The following is a 17,071-nucleotide window of genomic DNA, read 5'->3' as shown; positions in this document are numbered from 1 at the left end:
GTCGACGTATACAAGATAATTTGACCTTTCACCTGTGGTTGATCCCAGGGAATGAGCTACCTGGAGGAGCATCACCTGGTGCATCGTGACCTGGCAGCGAGGAACGTCCTGGTGAAGACCCCTCAGCATGTCAAGATTACTGACTTCGGCCTGGCCAAACTCCTCAACTCTGACGAGAAGGAGTACCACGCAGACGGAGGAAAGGTCTGCTCAATCTCCTCATGTCATTTGATTTTAATTGAATTACTGTGTAGTAATGTAACAGAACCCATTTTTTGGAGTGTAAATATAATATTATGATCCCCTTTACTTTGATTGTATGATAGTGATAATGTATGTTGTTACTATGTCCATCCCTTACCCAACCTATTATATATAGTCTATCGATAACACAATACTTTACCTACATACTTAATGTTGTATTAGCTACCTCAGGTTGGTCTTGCACAGTGAGCCCTATGTCATGAGAACCCTTTCTCTGCAGGTACCAATCAAATGGATGGCACTGGAGTCCATCCTCTACCGGACATATACACATCAAAGTGACGTGTGGAGCTATGGTAAGTCAGGAGAACATGCATCCTGTGGAGGTATGGTAAGTCAGGAGAACATGCATCCTGTGGAGGTATGGTAAGTCAGGAGAACATGCATCCTGTGGAGGTATGGTAGTCAGGAGAACATGCATCCTGTGGAGTTATGGTAAGTCAGGAGAACATGCAGCCTGTGGAGGTATGGTAAGTCAGGAGAACATGCATCCTGTGGAGGTATGGTAAGTCAGGAGAACATGCATCCTGTGGAGGTATGGTAAGTCAGGAGAACATGCATCCTGTGGAGGTATGGTAAGTCAGGAGAACATGCATCCTGTGGAGGTATGGTAAGTCAGGAGAACATGCATCCTGTGGAGGTATGGTAAGTCAGGAGAACATGCATCCTGTGGAGGTATGGTAAGTCAGGAGAACATGCATCCTGTGGAGGTATGGTAAGTCAGGAGAACATGCAGCCTGTGGAGGTATGGTAAGTCAGGAGAACATGCAGCCTGTGGAGGTATGGTAAGTCAGGAGAACATGCATCCTGTGGAGGTATGGTAAGTCAGGAGAACATGCATCCTGTGGAGGTATGGTAAGTCAGGAGAACATGCAGCCTGTGGAGCTATGGTAAGTCAGGAGAACATGCATCCTGTGGAGGTATGGTAAGTCAGGAGAACATGCAGCCTGTGGAGCTATGGTAAGTCAGGAGAACATGCATCCTGTGGAGGTATGGTAAGTCAGGAGAACATGCATCCTGTGGAGCTATGGTAAGTCAGGAGAACATGCAGCCTGTGGAGGTATGGTAAGTCAGGAGAACATGCAGCCTGTGGAGCTATGGTAAGTCAGGAGAACATGCATCCTGTGGAGGTATGGTAAGTCAGGAGAACATGCATCCTGTGGAGCTATGGTAAGTCAGGAGAACATGCATCCTGTGGAGGTATGGTAAGTCAGGAGAACATGCATCCTGTGGAGCTATGGTAAGTCAGGAGAACATGCATCCTGTGGAGGTATGGTAAGTCAGGAGAACATGCAGCCTGTGGAGCTATGGTAAGTCAGGAGAACATGCATCCTGTGGAGGTATGGTAAGTCAGGAGAACATGCATCCTGTGGAGGTATGGTTAGTCAGGAGAACATGCATCCTGTGGAGGTATGGTAAGTCAGGAGAACATGCAGCCTGTGGAGGTATGGTAAGTCAGGAGAACATGCAGCCTGTGGAGCTATGGTAAGTCAGGAGAACATGCATCCTGTGGAGCTATGGTAAGTCAGGAGAACATGCATCCTGTGGAGGTATGGTTAGTCAGGAGAACATGCATCCTGTGGAGCTATGGTAAGTCAGGAGAACATGCATCCTGTGGAGGTATGGTAAGTCAGGAGAACATGCATCCTGTGGAGGTATGGTAAGTCAGGAGAACATGCATCCTGTGGAGGTATGGTAAGTCAGGAGAACATGCATCCTGTGGAGGTATGGTAAGTCAGGAGAACATGCATCCTGTGGAGCTATGGTAAGTCAGGAGAACATGCATCCTGTGGAGGTATGGTAAGTCAGGAGAACATGCATCCTGTGGAGGTATGGTTAGTCAGGAGAACATGCATCCTGTGGAGGTATGGTAAGTCAGGAGAACATGCAGCCTGTGGAGGTATGGTAAGTCAGGAGAACATGCAGCCTGTGGAGCTATGGTAAGTCAGGAGAACATGCATCCTGTGGAGCTATGGTAAGTCAGGAGAACATGCATCCTGTGGAGGTATGGTTAGTCAGGAGAACATGCATCCTGTGGAGCTATGGTAAGTCAGGAGAACATGCATCCTGTGGAGGTATGGTAAGTCAGGAGAACATGCATCCTGTGGAGCTATGGTAAGTCAGGAGAACATGCATCCTGTGGAGGTATGGTAAGTCAGGAGAACATGCATCCTGTGGAGGTATGGTAAGTCAGGAGAACATGCATCCTGTGGAGGTATGGTAAGTCAGGAGAACATGCATCCTGTGGAGGTATGGTAAGTCAGGAGAACATGCATCCTGTGGAGCTATGGTAAGTCAGGAGAACATGCATCCTGTGGAGGTATGGTAAGTCAGGAGAACATGCATCCTGTGGAGCTATGGTAAGTCAGGAGAACATGCAGACTGTGGAGGTATGGTAAGTCAGGAGAACATGCAGCCTGTGGAGGTATGGTAAGTCAGGAGAACATGCAGCCTGTGGAGGTATGGTAAGTCAGGAGAACATGCAGCCTGTGGAGGTATGGTTAGTCAGGAGAACATGCATCCTGTGGAGGTATGGTAAGTCAGGAGAACATGCAGCCTGTGGAGCTATGGTAAGTCAGGAGAACATGCATCCTGTGGAGGTATGGTAAGTCAGGAGAACATGCAGCCTGTGGAGGTATGGTAAGTCAGGAGAACATGCATCCTGTGGAGCTATGGTAAGTCAGGAGAACATGCAGCCTGTGGAGGTATGGTAAGTCAGGAGAACATGCAGCCTGTGGAGGTATGGTAAGTCAGGAGAACTTGAATCCTGTGGAGGTATGGTAAGTCAGGAGAACTTACATCCTGTGGAGGTATGGTAAGTCAGGAGAACATGCATCCTGTGGAGTTATGGTAAGTCAGGAGAACATGCATCCTGTGGAGGTATGGTAAGTCAGGAGAACATGCAGCCTGTGGAGCTATGGTAAGTCAGGAGAACATGCATCCTGTGGAGGTATGGTAAGTCAGGAGAACATGCATCCTGTGGAGCTATGGTAAGTCAGGAGAACATGCATCCTGTGGAGGTATGGTAAGTCAGGAGAACATGCATCCTGTGGAGCTATGGTAAGTCAGGAGAACATGCATCCTGTGGAGGTATGGTAAGTCAGGAGAACATGCAGCCTGTGGAGCTATGGTAAGTCAGGAGAACATGCATCCTGTGGAGGTATGGTAAGTCAGGAGAACATGCATCCTGTGGAGGTATGGTTAGTCAGGAGAACATGCATCCTGTGGAGGTATGGTAAGTCAGGAGAACATGCAGCCTGTGGAGGTATGGTAAGTCAGGAGAACATGCAGCCTGTGGAGCTATGGTAAGTCAGGAGAACATGCATCCTGTGGAGCTATGGTAAGTCAGGAGAACATGCATCCTGTGGAGGTATGGTTAGTCAGGAGAACATGCATCCTGTGGAGCTATGGTAAGTCAGGAGAACATGCATCCTGTGGAGGTATGGTAAGTCAGGAGAACATGCATCCTGTGGAGGTATGGTAAGTCAGGAGAACATGCATCCTGTGGAGGTATGGTAAGTCAGGAGAACATGCATCCTGTGGAGGTATGGTAAGTCAGGAGAACATGCATCCTGTGGAGCTATGGTAAGTCAGGAGAACATGCATCCTGTGGAGGTATGGTAAGTCAGGAGAACATGCATCCTGTGGAGGTATGGTTAGTCAGGAGAACATGCATCCTGTGGAGGTATGGTAAGTCAGGAGAACATGCAGCCTGTGGAGGTATGGTAAGTCAGGAGAACATGCAGCCTGTGGAGCTATGGTAAGTCAGGAGAACATGCATCCTGTGGAGCTATGGTAAGTCAGGAGAACATGCATCCTGTGGAGGTATGGTTAGTCAGGAGAACATGCATCCTGTGGAGCTATGGTAAGTCAGGAGAACATGCATCCTGTGGAGGTATGGTAAGTCAGGAGAACATGCATCCTGTGGAGCTATGGTAAGTCAGGAGAACATGCATCCTGTGGAGGTATGGTAAGTCAGGAGAACATGCATCCTGTGGAGGTATGGTAAGTCAGGAGAACATGCATCCTGTGGAGGTATGGTAAGTCAGGAGAACATGCATCCTGTGGAGGTATGGTAAGTCAGGAGAACATGCATCCTGTGGAGCTATGGTAAGTCAGGAGAACATGCATCCTGTGGAGGTATGGTAAGTCAGGAGAACATGCATCCTGTGGAGCTATGGTAAGTCAGGAGAACATGCAGACTGTGGAGGTATGGTAAGTCAGGAGAACATGCAGCCTGTGGAGGTATGGTAAGTCAGGAGAACATGCAGCCTGTGGAGGTATGGTAAGTCAGGAGAACATGCAGCCTGTGGAGGTATGGTTAGTCAGGAGAACATGCATCCTGTGGAGGTATGGTAAGTCAGGAGAACATGCAGCCTGTGGAGCTATGGTAAGTCAGGAGAACATGCATCCTGTGGAGGTATGGTAAGTCAGGAGAACATGCAGCCTGTGGAGGTATGGTAAGTCAGGAGAACATGCATCCTGTGGAGCTATGGTAAGTCAGGAGAACATGCAGCCTGTGGAGGTATGGTAAGTCAGGAGAACATGCAGCCTGTGGAGGTATGGTAAGTCAGGAGAACTTGAATCCTGTGGAGGTATGGTAAGTCAGGAGAACTTACATCCTGTGGAGGTATGGTAAGTCAGGAGAACATGCATCCTGTGGAGTTATGGTAAGTCAGGAGAACATGCATCCTGTGGAGCTATGGTAAGTCAGGAGAACATGCATCCTGTGGAGCTATGGTAAGTCAGGAGAACTTACATCCTGTGGAGGTATGGTAAGTCAGGAGAACATGCATCCTGTGGAGCTATGGTAAGTCAGGAGAACATGCATCCTGTGGAGCTATGGTAAGTCAGGAGAACATGCCTCCTGTGGAGGTATGGTAAGTCAGGAGAACATGCCTCCTGTGGAGGTATGGTAAGTCAGGAGAACATGCCTCCTGTGGAGGTATGGTAAGTCAGGAGAACATGCATCCTGTGGAGGTATGGTAAGTCAGGAGAACATGCATCCTGTGGAGCTATGGTAAGTCAGGAGAACATGCATCCTGTGGAGCTATGGTAAGTCAGGAGAACATGCATCCTGTGGAGCTATGGTAAGTCAGGAGAACATGCATCCTGTGGAGCTATGGTAAGTCAGGAGAACATGCATCCTGTGGAGGTATGGTAAGTCAGGAGAACATGCATCCTGTGGAGCTATGGTAAGTCAGGAGAACATGCAGCCTGTGGAGCTATGGTAAGTCAGGAGAACATGCATCCTGTGGAGGTATGGTTAGTCAGGAGAACATGCATCCTGTGGAGGTATGGTAAGTCAGGAGAACATGCATCCTGTGGAGGTATGGTAAGTCAGGAGAACATGCATCCTGTGGAGCTATGGTAAGTCAGGAGAACATGCATCCTGTGGAGCTATGGTAAGTCAGGAGAACATGCATCCTGTGGAGGTATGGTAAGTCAGGAGAACATGCATCCTGTGGAGCTATGGTAAGTCAGGAGAACATGCAGCCTGTGGAGGTATGGTAAGTCAGGAGAACTTGAATCCTGTGGAGGTATGGTAAGTCAGGAGAACTTACATCCTGTGGAGGTATGGTAAGTCAGGAGAACTTGCATCCTGTGGAGGTATGGTAGTCAGGAGAACTTGCATCCTGTGGAGTTATGGTAAGTCAGGAGAACTTGCATCCTGTGGAGTTATGGTAAGTCAGGAGAACTTGCATCCTGTGGAGGTATGGTAAGTCAGGAGAACATGCATCCTGTGGAGGTATGGTAAGTCAGGAGAACTTGAATCCTGTGGAGGTATGGTAAGTCAGGAGAACTTACATCCTGTGGAGGTATGGTAAGTCAGGAGAACTTACATCCTGTGGAGGTATGGTAAGTCAGGAGAACATGCATCCTGTGGAGGTATGGTAGTCAGGAGAACTTGAATCCTGTGGAGGTATGGTAAATCAGGAGAACATGCATCCTGTGGAGGTATGGTAGTCAGGAGAACTTGAATCCTGTGGAGGTATGGTAAGTCAGGAGAACTTACATCCTGTGGAGGTATGGTAAGTCAGGAGAACATGCATCCTGTGGAGCTATGGTAAGTCAGGAGAACATGCATCCTGTGGAGGTATGGTAAGTCAGGAGAACTTACATCCTGTGGAGGTATGGTAAGTCAGGAGAACTTGAATCCTGTGGAGGTATGGTAAGTCAGGAGAACTTACATCCTGTGGAGGTATGGTAAGTCAGGAGAACATGCATCCTGTGGAGGTAATGGTAAGTCAGGAGAACTTACATATACACTATTTAATAGGATTAATGCACTGATACCTTTACATTCTGCCAAAACACTAACATGCCAATGCTGCATCATGTCAGAATTAACTACATTGCTTGTGTAACTCCAGATACATAAATATTGATTCTGGATAATATACTTACGCAAATCTGTTAGAGTCAGATCCAAATGGGGATGTTGGTTTGCTAGAGTCTGGGAGATGAGAGAAACAGGTAACGAGTATCGGTGATATGCACCGCAAGTCCCAGAGGCCCAATGTCTTGTCAAAAAAAACGTTGAAACCTCAACTTTCTCAAGTCAACAACACACACACCACCCCCGGTTTGGACACGCGCAAGCATGCACACACACACACACACGCACACAGACACACATGCTCAGCAGGCCAGTCTCCAGATCCTGTCCTCTGAGGTTGGATTGTGTCTTCCGCTCTACAAGGCAAAGACATCAGTAGCAGCAGCCAGCCCTCCTCCTCCCTTCTTTCCATCCTCTTCTCCTTTTCCTCATCCTCCTTTTCCCTTTCAAACTGCTCCAACACCAACGGAACATGACAACTCCCACTCCTAAGGACACATCCAACTTACTGATGTTTACTGTGGAATGTTCTGAAAACTAACATAGGCAGATATCAACACAATGCTATCTGCTTTTCTGGAATGAAAACAGTCATCTTTCCTAGTGACTGAACTTTATCTGAGATTGTGCCACTATCATTAAGTGTGACAGTAATGAAAGTTTTTAACTGAGATTATGTCATTGATTGTGACTCTGTTTCACTGTACCTCTGTTTAGGTGTGACCGCGTGGGAGCTGATGACGTTTGGGACCAAGCCCTATGACGGCATCCCAGCCAGTGAGGTAGCAGGGGTGCTGGAGAAAGGCGAGCGGCTCCCCCAGCCTCCCATCTGTACCATAGACGTCTACATGATCATGGTCAAATGTTGGATGATCGACGCAGACAGCAGACCTCGTTTCCGGGAGCTGATAGCTGAGTTTTCCAAGATGGCGCGGGATCCCCCACGTTACCTTGTCATCCAGGTAAGCGTTTTAACTCCTTGCCAGGAATAACTGTAGAGTCACACAACACAAATCTATTAGACTCCCTCAGCCACTGTAAAGCTAGTGAACAACCACCTAGCTACTCTATTATTCTTTCTGCCTGTTTTTTTGGTACTGATGGTGAGTTGTGTGTGTCTCTTCCAGGGTGACGACCGGATGCACCTCCCCAGCCCCACTGACACCAAGTACTACCACAGTCTGATCAGTGGAGAGGACATGGAAGATGCTGTGGACGCAGACGAGTACCTAGTGCCTCAGCACGGCTTCTTCAGTAGCTCCAGTACCTCCCGCACACAGCTCCTACACTCTACGGTACAATAATAGTAATATATACCTCAGCACCTTCAGCACCCAGCTCCTACACTCTATGGTACAATAATAGTAATATATACCTCAGCACACAGCTCCTACACTCTACGGTACAATAATAGTAATATATACCTCAGCACCCAGCTCCTACACTCTACGGTACAATAATAGTAATATATACCTCAGCACCTTCAGCACCCAGCTCCTACACTCTACGGTACAATAATAGTAATATATACCTCAGCACCCAGCTCCTACACTCTACGGTACAATAATAGTAATATATACCTCAGCACCTTCAGCACACAGCTCCTACACTCTACGGTACAATAATAGTAATATATACCTCAGCACCCAGCTCCTACACTCTACGGTACAATAATAGTAATATATACCTCAGCACCTTCAGCACCCAGCTCCTACATGATATGGTACAATAATAGTAATATATACCTCAGCACCCAGCTCCTACATGATATGGTACAATAATAGTAATATATACCTCAGCACACAGCTCCTACACTCTACGGTACAATAATAGTAATATATACCTCAGTACCTTCAGCACCCAGCTCCTACATGATATGGTACAATAATAGTAATATATACCTCAGCACCTTCAGCACCCAGCTCCTACACTCTACGGTACAATAATAGTAATATATACCTCAGCACCTTCAGCACCCAGCTCCTACATGATATGGTACAATAATAGTAATATATACCTCAGCACCTTCAGCACCCAGCTCCTACATGATATGGTACAATAATAGTAATATATACCTCAGCACCTTCAGCACACAGCTCCTACACTCTACGGTACAATAATAGTAATATATACCTCAGCACCTTCAGCACACAGCTCCTACATGATATGGTACAATAATAGTAATATATACCTCAGCACCTTCAGCACCCAGCTCCTACACTCTACGGTACAATAATAGTAATATATACCTCAGCACCTTCAGCACACAGCTCCTACACTCTACGGTACAATAATAGTAATATATACCTCAGCACCTTCAGCACCCAGCTCCTACACTCTACGGTACAATAATAGTAATATATACCTCAGCACCTTCAGCACACAGCTCCTACATGATATGGTACAATAATAGTAATATATACCTCAGCACCCAGCTCCTACACTCTACGGTATAATAATAGTAATATATACCTCCAGTACCTTCAGCACCCAGCTCCTACATGATATGGTACAATAATAGTAATATATACCTCAGCACCTTCAGCACCCAGCTCCTACATGATATGGTACAATAATAGTAATATATACCTCAGCACCCAGCTCCTACACTCTACGGTACAATAATAGTAATATATACCTCAGCACCTTCAGCACCCAGCTCCTACATGATATGGTACAATAATAGTAATATATACCTCAGCACACAGCTCCTACAGTCTACGGTACAATAATAGTAATATATACCTCAGCACACAGCTCCTACACTCTACGGTACAATAATAGTAATATATACCTCAGCACCTTCAGCACCCAGCTCCTACATGATATGGTACAATAATAGTAATATATACCTCAGCACCCAGCTCCTACACTCTACGGTACAATAATAGTAATATATACCTCAGCACCCAGCTCCTACAGTCTACGGTACAATAATAGTAATATATACCTCCAGTACCTTCAGCACACAGCTCCTACATGATATGGTACAATAATAGTAATATATACCTCAGCACCTTCAGCACCCAGCTCCTACATGATATGGTACAATAATAGTAATATATACCTCAGCACCTTCAGCACCCAGCTCCTACACTCTACGGTACAATAATAGTAATATATACCTCAGCACACAGCTCCTACACTCTACGGTACAATAATAGTAATATATACCTCAGCACCTTCAGCACACAGCTCCTACACTCTACGGTACAATAATAGTAATATATACCTCAGCACCCAGCTCCTACACTCTACGGTACAATAATAGTAATATATACCTCAGTACCTTCAGCACACAGCTCCTACACTCTACGGTACAATAATAGTAATATATACCTCAGCACCCAGCTCCTACACTCTACGGTACAATAATAGTAATATATACCTCAGTACCTTCAGCACACAGCTCCTACATGATATGGTACAATAATAGTAATATATACCTCAGCACCTTCAGCACCCAGCTCCTACATGATATGGTACAATAATAGTAATATATACCTCAGCACCTTCAGCACCCAGCTCCTACATGATATGGTACAATAACAGTAATATATACCTCAGCACCTTCAGCACACAGCTCCTACACTCTACGGTACAATAATAGTAATATATACCTCAGCACACAGCTCCTACACTCTACGGTACAATAATAGTAATATATACCTCAGCACACAGCTCCTACACTCTACGGTACAATAATAGTAATATATACCTCAGCACCCAGCTCCTACAGTCTACGGTACAATAATAGTAATATATACCTCAGCACCCAGCTCCTACACTCTACGGTACAATAATAGTAATATATACCTCAGCACCCAGCTCCTACAGTCTACGGTACAATAATAGTAATATATACCTCCAGTACCTTCAGCACACAGCTCCTACATGATATGGTACAATAATAGTAATATATACCTCAGCACCTTCAGCACCCAGCTCCTACACTCTACGGTACAATAATAGTAATATATACCTCAGCACACAGCTCCTACACTCTACGGTACAATAATAGTAATATATACCTCAGCACCTTCAGCACACAGCTCCTACACTCTACGGTACAATAATAGTAATATATACCTCAGCACCCAGCTCCTACACTCTACGGTACAATAATAGTAATATATACCTCAGTACCTTCAGCACACAGCTCCTACACTCTACGGTACAATAATAGTAATATATACCTCAGCACCTTCAGCACCCAGCTCCTACATGATATGGTACAATAATAGTAATATATACCTCAGCACCCAGCTCCTACACTCTACGGTACAATAATAGTAATATATACCTCAGTACCTTCAGCACACAGCTCCTACATGATATGGTACAATAATAGTAATATATACCTCAGCACCTTCAGCACCCAGCTCCTACATGATATGGTACAATAATAGTAATATATACCTCAGCACCTTCAGCACCCAGCTCCTACATGATATGGTACAATAACAGTAATATATACCTCAGCACCTTCAGCACACAGCTCCTACACTCTACGGTACAATAATAGTAATATATACCTCAGCACACAGCTCCTACACTCTACGGTACAATAATAGTAATATATACCTCAGCACCTTCAGCACACAGCTCCTACACTCTACGGTACAATAATAGTAATATATACCTCAGTACCTTCAGCACCCAGCTCCTACACTCTACGGTACAATAATAGTAATATATACCTCAGCACCTTCAGCACACAGCTCCTACACTCTACGGTACAATAATAGTAATATATACCTCAGCACCTTCAGCACACAGCTCCTACATGATACGGTACAATAATAGTAATATATACCTCAGCAACTTCAGCACACAGCTCCTACACTCTACGGTACAATAATAGTAATATATACCTCAGCACCTTCAGCACCCAGCTCCTACATGATATGGTACAATAATAGTAATATATACCTCAGTACCTTCAGCACCCAGCTCCTACATGATATGGTACAATAATAGTAATATATACCTCAATACCTTCAGCACACAGCTCCTACACTCTACGGTACAATAATAGTAATATATACCTCAGTACCTTCAGCACCCAGCTCCTACATGATATGGTACAATAACAGTAATATATACCTCAGCACCCAGCTCCTACACTCTACGGTATAATAATAGTAATATATACCTCCAGTACCTTCAGCACCCAGCTCCTACATGATATGGTACAATAATAGTAATATATACCTCAGCACCCAGCTCCTACACTCTACGGTACAATAATAGTAATATATACCTCAGCACCTTCAGCACCCAGCTCCTACATGATATGGTACAATAATAGTAATATATACCTCAGCACCTTCAGCACCCAGCTCCTACACTCTACGGTACAATAATAGTAATATATACCTCAGCACCCAGCTCCTACACTCTACGGTATAATAATAGTAATATATACCTCAGCACCTTCAGCACACAGCTCCTACATGATATGGTACAATAATAGTAATATATACCTCCAGTACCTTCAGCACCCAGCTCCTACATGATATGGTACAATAATAGTAATATATACTTCCAGTACCTTCAGCACCCAGCTCCTACATGATATGGTACAATAATAGTAATATATACCTCTGCACCTTCAGCACACAGCTCCTACACGCTACGGTACAATAATAGTAATATATACCTCAGCACCTTCAGCACCCAGCTCCTACACTCTACGGTACAATAATAGTAATATATACCTCAGCACCCAGCTCCTACACTCTACGGTACAATAATAGTAATATATACCTCAGCACCTTCAGCACCCAGCTCCTACACTCTACGGTACAATAATAGTAATATATACCTCAGCACCTTCAGCACCCAGCTCCTACACTCTACGGTACAATAATAGTAATATATACCTCAGCACCTTCAGCACCCAGCTCCTACACTCTACGGTACAATAATAGTAATATATACCTCAGCACCTTCAGCACCCAGCTCCTACATGATATGGTACAATAATAGTAATATATACCTCAGCACCCAGCTCCTACATGATATGGTACAATAATAGTAATATATACCTCAGCACACAGCTCCTACACTCTACGGTACAATAATAGTAATATATACCTCAGTACCTTCAGCACCCAGCTCCTACATGATATGGTACAATAATAGTAATATATACCTCAGCACCTTCAGCACCCAGCTCCTACACTCTACGGTACAATAATAGTAATATATACCTCAGCACCTTCAGCACCCAGCTCCTACATGATATGGTACAATAATAGTAATATATACCTCAGCACCTTCAGCACCCAGCTCCTACATGATATGGTACAATAATAGTAATATATACCTCAGCACACAGCTCCTACACTCTACGGTACAATAATAGTAATATATACCTCAGCACCTTCAGCACCCAGCTCCTACATGATATGGTACAATAATAGTAATATATACCTCAGCACCTTCAGCACACAGCTCCTACATGATATGGTACAATAATAGTAATATATACCTCAGCACCTTCAGCACACAGCTCCTACATGATATGGTACAATAACAGTAATATATACCTCAGCACCTTCAGCACCCAGCTCCTACACTCTACGGTACAATAATAGTAATATATACCTCAGCACACAGCTCCTACACTCTACGGTACAATAATAGTAATATATACCTCAGCACACAGCTCCTACACTCTACGGTACAATAATAGTAATATATACCTCAGCACCCAGCTCCTACAGTCTACGGTACAATAATAGTAATATATACCTCAGCACCCAGCTCCTACACTCTACGGTACAATAATAGTAATATATACCTCAGCACCCAGCTCCTACAGTCTACGGTACAATAATAGTAATATATACCTCCAGTACCTTCAGCACACAGCTCCTACATGATATGGTACAATAATAGTAATATATACCTCAGCACCTTCAGCACCCAGCTCCTACACTCTACGGTACAATAATAGTAATATATACCTCAGCACACAGCTCCTACACTCTACGGTACAATAATAGTAATATATACCTCAGCACCTTCAGCACACAGCTCCTACACTCTACGGTACAATAATAGTAATATATACCTCAGCACCCAGCTCCTACACTCTACGGTACAATAATAGTAATATATACCTCAGTACCTTCAGCACACAGCTCCTACACTCTACGGTACAATAATAGTAATATATACCTCAGCACCCAGCTCCTACACTCTACGGTACAATAATAGTAATATATACCTCAGCACCCAGCTCCTACATGATATGGTACAATAATAGTAATATATACCTCAGCACCCAGCTCCTACACTCTACGGTACAATAATAGTAATATATACCTCAGTACCTTCAGCACACAGCTCCTACATGATATGGTACAATAATAGTAATATATACCTCAGCACCTTCAGCACCCAGCTCCTACATGATATGGTACAATAATAGTAATATATACCTCAGCACCTTCAGCACCCAGCTCCTACATGATATGGTACAATAACAGTAATATATACCTCAGCACCTTCAGCACACAGCTCCTACACTCTACGGTACAATAATAGTAATATATACCTCAGCACACAGCTCCTACACTCTACGGTACAATAATAGTAATATATACCTCAGCACCTTCAGCACACAGCTCCTACACTCTACGGTACAATAATAGTAATATATACCTCAGTACCTTCAGCACCCAGCTCCTACACTCTACGGTACAATAATAGTAATATATACCTCAGCACCTTCAGCACACAGCTCCTACACTCTACGGTACAATAATAGTAATATATACCTCAGCACCTTCAGCACACAGCTCCTACATGATACGGTACAATAATAGTAATATATACCTCAGCAACTTCAGCACACAGCTCCTACACTCTACGGTACAATAATAGTAATATATACCTCAGCACCTTCAGCACCCAGCTCCTACATGATATGGTACAATAATAGTAATATATACCTCAGTACCTTCAGCACCCAGCTCCTACATGATATGGTACAATAATAGTAATATATACCTCAATACCTTCAGCACACAGCTCCTACACTCTACGGTACAATAATAGTAATATATACCTCAGTACCTTCAGCACCCAGCTCCTACATGATATGGTACAATAACAGTAATATATACCTCAGCACCCAGCTCCTACACTCTACGGTATAATAATAGTAATATATACCTCCAGTACCTTCAGCACCCAGCTCCTACATGATATGGTACAATAATAGTAATATATACCTCAGCACCCAGCTCCTACACTCTACGGTACAATAATAGTAATATATACCTCAGCACCTTCAGCACCCAGCTCCTACATGATATGGTACAATAATAGTAATATATACCTCAGCACCTTCAGCACCCAGCTCCTACACTCTACGGTACAATAATAGTAATATATACCTCAGCACCCAGCTCCTACACTCTACGGTATAATAATAGTAATATATACCTCAGCACCTTCAGCACACAGCTCCTACATGATATGGTACAATAATAGTAATATATACCTCCAGTACCTTCAGCACCCAGCTCCTACATGATATGGTACAATAATAGTAATATATACCTCCAGTACCTTCAGCACCCAGCTCCTACATGATATGGTACAATAATAGTAATATATACCTCTGCACCTTCAGCACACAGCTCCTACACGCTACGGTACAATAATAGTAATATATACCTCAGCACCTTCAGCACCCAGCTCCTACACTCTACGGTACAATAATAGTAATATATACCTCAGCACCCAGCTCCTACACTCTACGGTACAATAATAGTAATATATACCTCAGCACCTTCAGCACCCAGCTCCTACACTCTACGGTACAATAATAGTAATATATACCTCAGCACCTTCAGCACCCAGCTCCTACACTCTACGGTACAATAATAGTAATATATACCTCAGCACCTTCAGCACCCAGCTCCTACACTCTACGGTACAATAATAGTAATATATACCTCAGCACCTTCAGCACCCAGCTCCTACATGATATGGTACAATAATAGTAATATATACCTCAGCACCCAGCTCCTACATGATATGGTACAATAATAGTAATATATACCTCAGCACACAGCTCCTACACTCTACGGTACAATAATAGTAATATATACCTCAGTACCTTCAGCACCCAGCTCCTACATGATATGGTACAATAATAGTAATATATACCTCAGCACCTTCAGCACCCAGCTCCTACACTCTACGGTACAATAATAGTAATATATACCTCAGCACCTTCAGCACCCAGCTCCTACATGATATGGTACAATAATAGTAATATATACCTCAGCACCTTCAGCACCCAGCTCCTACATGATATGGTACAATAATAGTAATATATACCTCAGCACACAGCTCCTACACTCTACGGTACAATAATAGTAATATATACCTCAGCACCTTCAGCACCCAGCTCCTACATGATATGGTACAATAATAGTAATATATACCTCAGCACCTTCAGCACACAGCTCCTACATGATATGGTACAATAATAGTAATATATACCTCAGCACCTTCAGCACACAGCTCCTACATGATATGGTACAATAACAGTAATATATACCTCAGCACCTTCAGCACCCAGCTCCTACACTCTACGGTACAATAATAGTAATATATACCTCAGCACACAGCTCCTACACTCTACGGTACAATAATAGTAATATATACCTCAGCACCTTCAGCACACAGCTCCTACACTCTACGGTACAATAATAGTAATATATACCTCAGCACCCAGCTCCTACACTCTACGGTACAATAATAGTAATATATACCTCAGCACCTTCAGCACACAGCTCCTACACTCTACGGTACAATAATAGTAATATATACCTCAGCACCTTCAGCACACAGCTCCTACACTCTACGGTACAATAATAGTAATACAGTGCCTTGCGAAAGTATTCGGCCCCCTTGAACTTTGCAACCTTTTGCCACATTTCAGGCTTCAAACATAAAGATATAAAACTGTATTTTTTTGTGAAGAATCAACAACAAGTGGGACACAATCATGAAGTGGAACAACATTTATTGGATATTTCAAACTTTTTTAACAAATCAAAAACTGAAAAATTGGGCGTGCAAAATTATTCAGCCCCCTTAAGTTAATACTTTGTAGCGCCACCTTTTGCTGCGATTACAGCTGTAAGTCGCTTGGGGTATGTCTCTATCAGTTTTGCACATCGAGAGACAGAAATGTTTTCCCATTCCTCCTTGCAAAACAGCTTGAGCTCAGTGAGGTTGGATGGAGAGCATTTGTGAACAGCAGTTTTCAGTTCTTTCCACAGATTCTCGATTGGATTCAGGTCTGGACTTTGACTTGGCCATTCTAACACCTGGATATGTTTATTTTTGAACCATTCCATTGTAGATTTTGCTTTATGTTTTGGATCATTGTCTTGTTGGAAGACAAATCTCCGTCCCAGTCTCAGGTCTTTTGCA

General features: G+C 43.8%; 1 protein-coding gene across 1 annotated transcript in view; it reads left to right on the top strand.

The window, feature by feature from the left end:
• The window catches only part of LOC110530977 (epidermal growth factor receptor), an 86,120-nt gene that overhangs the window by 63,700 nt on the left and 5,349 nt on the right, over positions 1-17,071 (top strand). Inside the window, exons 21-24 of the mRNA XM_090182576.1 lie at positions 49-204; positions 485-560; positions 7,322-7,566; positions 7,732-7,899. Of these exons, the coding sequence (XP_090038702.1) occupies positions 49-204; positions 485-560; positions 7,322-7,566; positions 7,732-7,899 (645 nt within the window). The remainder of the gene's footprint in view (positions 1-48; positions 205-484; positions 561-7,321; positions 7,567-7,731; positions 7,900-17,071) is intronic.

This window comes from Oncorhynchus mykiss, chromosome 8 (assembly GCF_057628025.1).
Source record: "Oncorhynchus mykiss isolate SJ-2025 chromosome 8, ASM5762802v1, whole genome shotgun sequence".
Lineage (NCBI taxonomy): Eukaryota > Metazoa > Chordata > Actinopteri > Salmoniformes > Salmonidae > Oncorhynchus > Oncorhynchus mykiss.
The sequence above is the reverse complement of the archived record's forward strand: the minus strand, read 5'-3'. Positions and strand labels throughout refer to the sequence as shown.